At 39.9% G+C, this 10,257-nt stretch overlaps 1 protein-coding gene across 3 annotated transcripts; it reads left to right on the top strand.

Annotated features, from left to right (window-relative positions):
* The first annotated feature begins 6,215 nt into the window (after nucleotides 1–6,215).
* spcs3 (signal peptidase complex subunit 3) lies at nucleotides 6,216–9,621 on the top strand. Of its 3 annotated transcripts, none has more exons than XM_034609350.1 (6): nucleotides 6,216–6,434; nucleotides 7,526–7,599; nucleotides 7,953–8,029; nucleotides 8,908–9,023; nucleotides 9,205–9,373; nucleotides 9,424–9,621. In XM_034609350.1, exons 1-5 carry the CDS (start codon nucleotides 6,292–6,294, stop codon nucleotides 9,335–9,337), a joined length of 543 nt encoding a protein of 180 aa, XP_034465241.1. In that variant the 5' UTR covers nucleotides 6,216–6,291; the 3' UTR covers nucleotides 9,338–9,373; nucleotides 9,424–9,621. The 3 variants fall into 3 exon arrangements, with proteins under 3 accessions (XP_034465241.1, XP_034465329.1, XP_034465410.1); XM_034609438.1 differs by having other exon boundaries at nucleotides 9,430–9,621; XM_034609519.1 differs by having other exon boundaries at nucleotides 9,434–9,621.
* The last annotated feature ends 636 nt before the right edge of the window (nucleotides 9,622–10,257 follow it).

Consider the following 10,257-nt stretch of genomic DNA (forward strand, 5'->3'; position numbering starts at 1 on the left):
CATGTATTTATGATATATAGAGTGCTGTACCTGGACTGGCTGTAGACACCGGGGCAGTAGAAGAGAGCCGTCATGACATACTGCCGAGGACAGATGCTGCAAAGCACCAAACTGATCCCATACAGAGAGGTCAGCACGAACACCAAGAGGGTCAGCAGGAAACTGCGGTGGTTTGCCTGTCTGACACAGCTGTTTATCCTGCAACACCTCAACACAAACACACAAACACAACACAGACCCACAAGACAAAGATCTGTGTGACCCAAGCTGACCTGGATATGTTGGCTCCATATACCTGCTGTATTTAAAACAACTCAGCAGATGTAGTATTTGAAGTTTACATTTAAAAGACTATTGAATATTTCCTGGTCAGACTATCATGTGGGTTATTCTAGTTTGGTGGTAATAGATTCAGTATACTCACAGTATATCATGGTTGGTTCTGGAGTTTCTATCTATATAGTAAATGTGAATAATAAACAGGAAGATTAACATCATATATACATTTTATTCTTTTGTCTTTGAGGTTGTAAGTCTATTGCAGACAATGAAACAATTCAGAAACTGTGCATGAGGTATAAAGAGATTTATAAAACTGACATCATCATCTTTAATGTTCTTGGCAGTGTGCAGTTCAGGAAAGTGTCTGATAAAGCTCACAAACAAATAGACACCCTGTCTTCCTGGTTGGCCTGAGACAGATCCCAGTTTACCAGTTTTCTAGTTCAAGTTTACATTTCAAGACATTTTTGCTGGGAGCAGTTTCCATTTAAAAATCAATCTTTGGATGCAAAGAGTTTTTCACTTGAGCCCCCGCTCCCCAAAATGTCTGTGCACGGCCCTGAGGAAACCAGTGGGTACAGTAGGAGTCTTTGCTTAAGACATGAACGTTGTTGTGTAATTACAGGGCAGTTATCTAATCTGTCATAATTCAATATTCACTTTCATGATGTGGTGTGAATGTACAATTCAAAGAAGTATAAAGTATAATATCAAATCCAACCCACCAGACACAGTGGTGGTCCAGACGCTTGACACAGGTTCGACAGTGTCCGGCCCGCGGGGGTCGCATTGTTTTGCACACAGAGCAAACGTTACGTTACTTTACGTTATGTTGCGTTACGTTACGTTGCGTTGCGCTGCGTTGCGTTACGAAAGCACGTTATAAAAGAGGAGGGAGGAAAGATTAATAATGAATTTATAATGAAAAAAAACCATCTATAAAGAGGATATACAATATACAATTACTTTTCTCTCTCCACTAACTGCAACAGGCTTGAAAATGCCTGTGCTCGGGCCCGTTAGTGCTACAACGTAGCCCTAGTTATTATTATTATATAATAATAATAATTTAGTATTTATTGTTCTTTTTTTTCAGGCAAATGAGTTGGCTTTTTGAGGGCTTTAACATGCTCAAATTGTTACCAAAGTTTGCAGAAAATTAGAAAGTGGTGACAATTTACGTATTCTGGAGTAATTTTAAATGGGCGTGGCAAAATGGCTCAACAGCGCCCCCCGTTCACATTGACCGATCTTCACAAAAATTGATACAATCGATGTATCATGACCAGACAAACAAAAAAGTCTATAGGTGCAATTTGAAAAACGCCACAGGAAGCCCGCCATTTTGCATTTAGTGGCCATTTTTCACATTTTTACTTTGACGAACTTGTCGTAGGGCTTTCATCAGATCAACTTCAACTTCTGGGAATGTCATCTCAACAAGATGGAGATATAAACTACCTCGGTATATTTGATTTCATCACACGGTGTGACCGTGGCGTGGCGTAGAATTTTGATTACACGCCATCAACACATGAGGTTCTGTATCTCGGATATATTTGGTCCAATCGAGTCCAAACTAGACATGTAAGACAAGAGTCCCGGCCTGATGACATCTACACTGAAATCATGACTTAAAATCACAGCGCCACCTGCTGGCTACAGGAAGTGACATGTTTTATACTTTGATGAACTGCTCCTGGCTGCTTAACAATATACAGCTCAAATGAGCTCAGTCAAGTCATTGGACCATGGTCAGAATTGTGACATTTCCTCAAACCGTGTAAACATTGAGGTGCGGCGAAGGATCATCCTTCGCCAAAGGACACGATGTTGTCATAACTCAGCTGTGCATTGTCCTATCACCGCCAAACTTCTGTCTCATGATCAGAGTCCAAGCCTGAACATCTCTATGTGTCAATATTTCCTCAGTGTCATAGCGCCACATACTGATTCGCCATGAAACAGGAAGTACTTTGTGAATCCACTCTGCATTATCCAACCGGCTCCAAACTACTGACCTATGATCACAATCCTGACCTGAACACATCCATATATTAATATTAGTTCAGGGTTATAGCGCCACCTACTGATCAGTGTGAAAATGAAGTTGTGGTAACATTGTCCAATTGACACAAAATTGCTCACGCTACAGCAGAGCCCCTACTTGAACAGATCTATATATCTGTATGTAATAATTGTGATGGCGCCACCTACTGGCAACAGGAAGTAAGCTTTGTTTTACAACTATCATTCGATTTACATAAAATGTTCACAGTGTGATGTGCAATTGATAGCGTGGACCGTAATGAGCAATTAGCAGGCAAGGATCGACATCGCGTGACGGACGCAGGAAGTGAAGTGTTTGTCCTTGCCGCAGTGCGGAAAACGCATGCAACACAGAGACGTGCGCTTGGTCATTGATCGCTCTCTCCACTAACCGCAACAGGCTTCAAAATGCCTGTGCTCGGGCCCGTTAGTGCTACAACGTAGCCCTAGTTATTATTGTTTTTTATTTTTTTATTTTAACTTTTAAATTATTTATATTCAATCTATTGTCCTGTTTATATTTCTTTATTCTCTTTTCTGCCTCATTCTGACCTGCCTGCTGTAACAAGTGAATTTCCCCGATGTGTGGATAAATACAGTTCTATCTAATCTATCTATCATCTATTGATCATGTGGATCAGTAATAGGATCCATGTCACTGTACTCAAAATATTTTTTATTGACTTTATGTATTTCATTACATATTAAATGTCCATGTTACTGTATTACATAAGGTCAATGTAAAGGATCACATTAATGGAGAGTTCTCTATCATGTTAAGGTAGTGTGAATAAATCAGAGAGAGTGATATAATTAAATAAATTGTGTGTTTAATGTGTATATTTATGTAAAAGTTTAACATGATTTAATCATTAATCATTCTCAAGTTATTTGATTTAGTCACACTAACTCAACATGATAGAAAAAACTTCATTAAAAGTGAATCTTTACATTGAATTTTTTTTTTTTAAAGTTTCATGGAAAAGTAATATGTAATTGAGATATATAAAGTCACTGTTTTAGACATAAATCGTTTTTTTGAGTGTGTACAAATGAACGTTATAATTCAGTCCAGCTGAGAGGTTGCATGAGCAATGTGAGGCTTGAACGATAAGGGCCATGTTGAGTGTTGATCAGATACAGAGTTAATTATTGCTGACATGGATGCAATGCTGCTCATTAATACTGATAGGGGTAATGTTATGATCCTGAGTGAACATGCCAAGGTCACACACCAAAATGATATGCTACTAGTTTTGCAACCGGGAATGAAGGGTTGACTTACAGTAAATATGCTGTAAAACACACAAATTAAGTGTCTTAAAACCATGCAATTGCAAAAATATATGCAAAAGAAGTCATGTGACAGGTCAGTCAGCTGTAAGCATAAATATACACATCAGTATAGAGTGCCATATGAAAAGAATGAGATCATCAGTTACTGGTTAGGGTCAGAATGAGCCCTGCTTGCTTTAGATAAGTTGACCATGTATTATAATAAATCAGGTAGGGACAGAAGTACTTCTTTAGTGGGAGAAGGTGAAAAGTATCCAGAGGAAGAGTCACTCACTCATGCACATATCTATGTCTGGATTCTCCTGCAATGTACAAATTATGTGACATTTCAAAATCGGTACCATCACATATAAGGATGCAGGAGTGCCCACGAGGAGACTTGTGCTGTGTAATGACAGCTGGCAGGAGGGACTTCCTCTAAGGTTTTTGGCAGAGCGGAACTGAATCATTCTCCTAGTGAAAGTGCTCTGCTGTTGTAGGGGTGAGGCTCACTCCCCATTTAACAGTCTCTGCTGAACCCTCCTCTCCACACCCAACTCTCTGGGCTCCTGAGCAGGCCCCACCAAAGAGCCATGCAGACTGCAGCAAAGAATATTGGACTGTCCGCTACAGACTGGTAAAAGATCGGCGACATCTTTAATCACACATCCAAGTGTCCTAAAAACGTTTACATGATATCACTCCACCACCTCGACCTACTCTCCATGAACATGATAATGGTTTTTATTATTAGACTAGATCACATGTCTTATCTAACTTCTCATATGATTTAAAAGTACAAGTGGATTGTTGTGGGTCAGAGGAGAGAGCCTCCATTTCTTCCCTGAGGTGGACCACACTAACTGACTTGACAAGTAACACCAAATAACCAATGTTGGTCCTATATATCAGTCTAACTTTAAACAGCCTCTTTCACAGCAAGTCTTCAGGTAGTGCCACCACAAGCATACACAACATAGCCGTGTAACCTAAGGAGCAGCTGCTATGTATAGACTGGCGCTACTGACTGCAGCTTTTTAAAGTAGGTCAAACTTTGGCAGCCTTACTCTGTGAGATTTTTAGATTACATTTACCTGCAGCCAGCCCAGAGGTTCCAGATGTGCCAGAGGGATGATACATGTAACAGGTTGCTGATTGATAGTTTGGATGAACTTTCAAACTGTTAACTCAATATGAACCATATCTTGATCTGACAGCTTCATCTGATTTAGAACTATAGCTTTGATTGAACTGTGCAAACCTGACATAAAGACAAAAAGTGGAATGACAAATGTGACTTGAGTGAGTCAATGCAAAAGTTTTATAAAGCACAACATATAATTATTGTCTACTTATTTATGAACAGGATGCATCCCGTCCAGCAGAGCGGTTCTGCCTTAATAAGAATAACAGTAACAATAATAATAACAACAGTAATGATAATAATAATAATAATAATAATAATAATAATAATAGAGTGATTTATTCACTTTTAAAAAAACAAAGATACTATCCATGCAATGTATTCTATCACAACTTTAGATCCAATGTTTCCCATCTATGTTGCTTCTGTAAAGAGCAGGCCTAGTCATGTTCTCATTCATTTAAACCTGTACTTATTCAAGTAACCTTCAAATCTCATGATTAATCTGGGATAAGATCATGGTCCCTGTTATAGAAGCTGTGGTCTTATTGTTATATTGTATATCACATTCACAAAGCCTGATTACATCCTGATGAAAACTTGTTTTTATTGAACATCAATCATTCTATCACTGTATTTAAAATATTGAAAAACAAAAAGCTTTACGAAAAACATTGTAAAATGAATTTAACTGTTCCTTCCTTCTTAATATTTGCATGTAGTGTATCTGTATCCACACTTTCACTTCATACAGTTTCAGTTGTGTTGTTGTTGGACATTATTTTGTTTTCGTGTACTGTTTTTTGTTGTATTGTAATATCTCTGTGGTGTTAATAAAGTTTTCTTTTAATTGACTACTTCCGCCTACTCATCACTCCCATTCAAAAGGATTTCCTGTTTCCTGCTGCATCAAGTTAACGGTAATACACACAAACCCGGAAGTATATATATTACCCTTTACGTAGATAGTAGCTGGCATTATAGTCCACTATTATATAATCCATTATATAATAGACTATATAGTCCACTATTATATAATCCACTATATAATGGACTAACTAGTCCTCAAACTAGTCCACACTATATAGTGAGTAGCAAGTGAGTGGGGGATTTTGGATACAACCTGTAAAGAAAATTGATATGTCATTGCAGAGTTGTCACAACAGATTCTTTGTTATTTGTCCAAAACTGTTATTTGTGAATAATGTTTGATATTTGTTGTGCGTCTGCTGAAAACACTATAAATAAAGATCCTCTGTGGTCAACTTTCAATCTGCCAATTCTATATTTTTGGGCAAAAATAATTATTCACCTGTCAAAATAGTGTCCGATTAATTTCTGTTGACTGAATAATCGATCAGTGTGGCTCCAACTGTATATTTATTTTGGTCACAGATCCTGTTATGCTGGTACTTTTATTTTGAAACAACGGAACAGGAGGTACGTCATTGTGGCCCACCGCTTGACACTTCCTGTTTGTACTCAGCTGCTAGCTTAGCCCCGCACAGTGTCTGAATCGGTGTAGCTCTCGTCTCTCCATCATGAATACGGTTCTGTCCAGAGCGAACTCTCTGTTCGCCTTCTCTCTGAGCGTCATGGCGGCTCTAACGTTCGGCTGTTTCGTCACCACTGCCTTCAAAGACAGAAGAGTTCCTGTGGACATCCACGTCTCCAAAGTCATGCTGTAAGAGCGGCAGCCGTTAGCATGAAGCTGTTAGCACAACACTGACTGGTGTTTACGGAGGTTGTGTGTGTGCACACGGACAGTGACCAGCTCACAGACGTGTTTACTTCGTGTTCGGGGGCTGATGCTCTGCTCGTGGGACGCGACGCGGTAGCAGCCTGTCCCAGTGTGAACCTGTGCAACCTCAGGGCAGCTCACACAGGAATGGAGTACATTGAACATCTCAATCGCACAGCTGCTGGTGGAGTCACGACACACAGGAAGGAGAATTACAGGAAGTGTGAGAGAGAATCAGCCACAGAGAGAGAGCTGCCATTCTAATTGTCTCTTATGCCAGAAGTCAGTGTCTGATTGGACAGTGCTCCTCTCCCTGTTGTGGCAGTGGTAGGCATCGTAGTTTGAGACTGAACACGGTTTGAAAACCACCTTTAAACATGTGAAACCTTTACTCAGTGAAACACAGAGAGATCAGGTCTCGTTCAAGACGCCACATTTACACTTGTCCGATTTGGATTTGTGAGATAAGGGCTCAAACAAACTGCCCTGTTTACACAAATAGAATCAGCATTTCAAAACCTTTTCACTACATTTGTGATTTAAATGCAAATCTCGCTCAGCTTTGAAGGATGTAAACGTGGTTTCAAACTGTGTCAAGCCTTTAACTCCAACCTCAACAATCCTAAGGGGTGCAGCAGTGACTGTAGACTCACAAAATTGAAACATTGAGACGTGCTTTTGGTTTCTAAAATGTTCATGTTCACACAGCTAAAGGAGCGTGGCCATACACGTCTCAGATGGTTCACACCTGAACTCAGTGCTGTCCGCTCGTGATGACCTGACACAGATATTAATATGTACTAAGTATTTCTGTCACTCCCAGTTTCTGATCTTCAGAGAGCCCGTGAGCTGCTGTGTATAGTGACCGCTTCAGAACTGATGTCACACACATTGATCAGTTTCTCTAATCCCAGTGATTTCATGTCACGTGTTCTCCACAGCTCTCTGCCATCAGTCTGCTTTCAGAATGTTTGGGGCTGTTTCCTCCATCATCCCTCATCCTTATCTCCCTTCTCTCTCTCTCTTTTGAACAGGAAGAACGTTGATGACTTCACAGGACCCAGAGAGCGCAGTGATCTGGGTTTCCTCACCTTTGACCTCTCAGCTAATATCCTTTAGACTCCTCAGAGATGTTTGGACTGTGATAAGTATCGTTGTTAAGGCTCAGAATGTTCCATCGGCATGATTCTTATATTCTTGAAACACTGACATTCTCTCTGTCCATCCATATACTGATATTTACTGTGTGAACTAAGTCAACCTGTTGACAAAAAGTCCAAAACAGAAGAAAAAAACATCCAGAATATCCAGACTGAGTGACATTTTTCATTTGAACTATTTCACTGAGGTCCATAACAAGTAAATACATCTGTGTGTTGTGTAATGACCATGTCAGTCCCAGGTCCTGTTGGTGTGGTGATGGTGTCTGTGGTGGTGTCATGTTTTTCTTAACTTTGCTACATCTGCAGCCAATTTTTGACTGGAACGTGAAACAGCTATTTCTTTATCTGTCTGCCGAGTATGCCTCAAAGAGTAATGTAAGTGCTATTTAACACACACGCGCACGTGCGCACGCACACACACGCACACACAGAGAGAGACAGAAGTGGAGTTATGAGCAGATGTTCTTCAGATTAGGGCTGAAATGATTAGTTGAATAATATTTTAAATGAAAATTAATTTTGATAGTTTTGTACGCTTGGATAGACAAAACTATCCAAGCGTACAAAATAATGACTTATGTTGTAATGTGATGGGCATGTTGTAGTGTTTTTCAAACGATTATCTGGAAAAATACTGAATAATTCATCATTAATACATTTTATTTGTCCAGCAAGTTCGAAATTTAAAGTAAAAAATATATCTACAACAATAAAAAGCAAGAGAGTAAACGAAAGCGGCATTAAGCCCTGAAGAACTAAAAACGTTAACCATAAATATAAATGTACATCTTTATAAAAGTGGATTTATGGAGAGATGGTTACAGGCTGTGGGGGGAAAGGTGCAATAAGAAAACAATCAGTATATTCGAGACATTATTAAGGCTCAAGAGTAAACCATTGAAATAGTTCTTATATTCCTGGAACCCTGAATACATCATACATATACTGACACTTACTGTTAAATGAAAATATCTCTACATTGCTTGGCTCCAGGCCATGTCAAGATTTTAAAGAGATAAATATTAGATAGCAAGACAAAACACTACGTTAGAGATTTTCATATTATTTTGGATCCTTTTAAAATTGTGGCAGGATGAGACTTCCACTTGTCTGCTCCCCAAAAAACACATAACGAACACAACTTGTCAAACATTAGTGGTTCGATCAGTCTATTAACAGACACTGTCAATGTCAGTGGGCTGTCATGTAACCTGAAAGACACTTATCTGTGTGTGTGTGTGTGTGTGTGTCAGTCTCTGAATCAGGTGGTGCTTTGGGATAAGATCGTCCTTCGAGGTGAAAACACCAAGCTGAACCTCAGAGACATGAAGTCTAAATACTTCTTCTTTGACGATGGGAACGGACTCAGGTTAGAAATACGCTCGCACTCATGTACACACACACCTCTGTAAGTGTATTGTTAATGGCAAGCTAGTAACCCATTAGGTTTTGCTATTTCACGCACCATGATTAATAAGTAATAACCCTTCAGCACTTCACAGCTTTTCTTAATGATTAAAACCTGGTGCTCATGTCTGTCTCGTCTCCAGAGCCAACAAGAACATCACTCTGACGCTGTCATGGAATGTTGTTCCCAATGCTGGAATCCTGCCTCTTGTCGCTGGAAGTGGACACGTCAGCATCCCCTTCCCAGAGACATACGAGACCACCAGGAGCTATTAGACACACACACACATCCAAACACATCCATCCAAACACATCCATCCACACACATCCATCCACATCCACACATACGTACACACACACACACACACACACACACACACAGATGAAACAAGAGCAATCAGGAGCAGACTGATGACTAACACACAATACACTGGTTTTTCTTAAAACATGTAAATTAATGTTTGGTTTGTAATAAAAGTTGAGATTGGAACATGACTGTCTTTCTGAGGATTTTTTAAATAACAAATGCAAGTAAAATGTTGATAAAGGGTAATTTCATCTAAAATAAAAAGCAGATGTTCTCACTTACCTACACGCAGACATGTCTGAATTCAGCTGTGATAGAATGAGTAGAACTCCTGTTTATACTCATGTTAAAACCAAATTCAGTCCTACGGAGCAGGTTCAAGATGCTTTAATAGTCAGTGTAAAGGTTGGAACATGTGACGTGTCCAGAATCTCTGATGATTGGACTGACGTCAGCAGCTCTGTTCAGGATTTGATCTTTCCATCGACACAGATGTCTGCTTTTTCTTAACACCTTCATGCTTCACATCAGGGATATAGAGGGCATCTGAGGGGAAAGGCAGCTCTGTCATGATTTCTACCAAGAATTCTAACTTTTAATTGGTTTGATTCAGACCCTTTAAAACAACCTGCACACTGAATCTGTGCTGAGTGTCAAAGTGCTCTGAGCTGTGGAGCTGGATTCATGCTCTGACCGGCCTGTGAGTCACTGCTGTGCTGCAGCTGCATTGATGCATAAAGAACTGGATACAGCACTGTCCCGCTTGTACATCCTAACTTGAGTGTGACGGTTGTTTTTCTCAGCACTGTGATAGACTGACGACCTGTCCAGGGTGAACCCCGCCTCTCGCGCAACATCAGTCGGGATTGGCTCCCTTCTCTCTCAAAGT

This window comes from Hippoglossus hippoglossus, chromosome 1, assembly GCF_009819705.1.
Source record: "Hippoglossus hippoglossus isolate fHipHip1 chromosome 1, fHipHip1.pri, whole genome shotgun sequence".
NCBI lineage: Eukaryota > Metazoa > Chordata > Actinopteri > Pleuronectiformes > Pleuronectidae > Hippoglossus > Hippoglossus hippoglossus.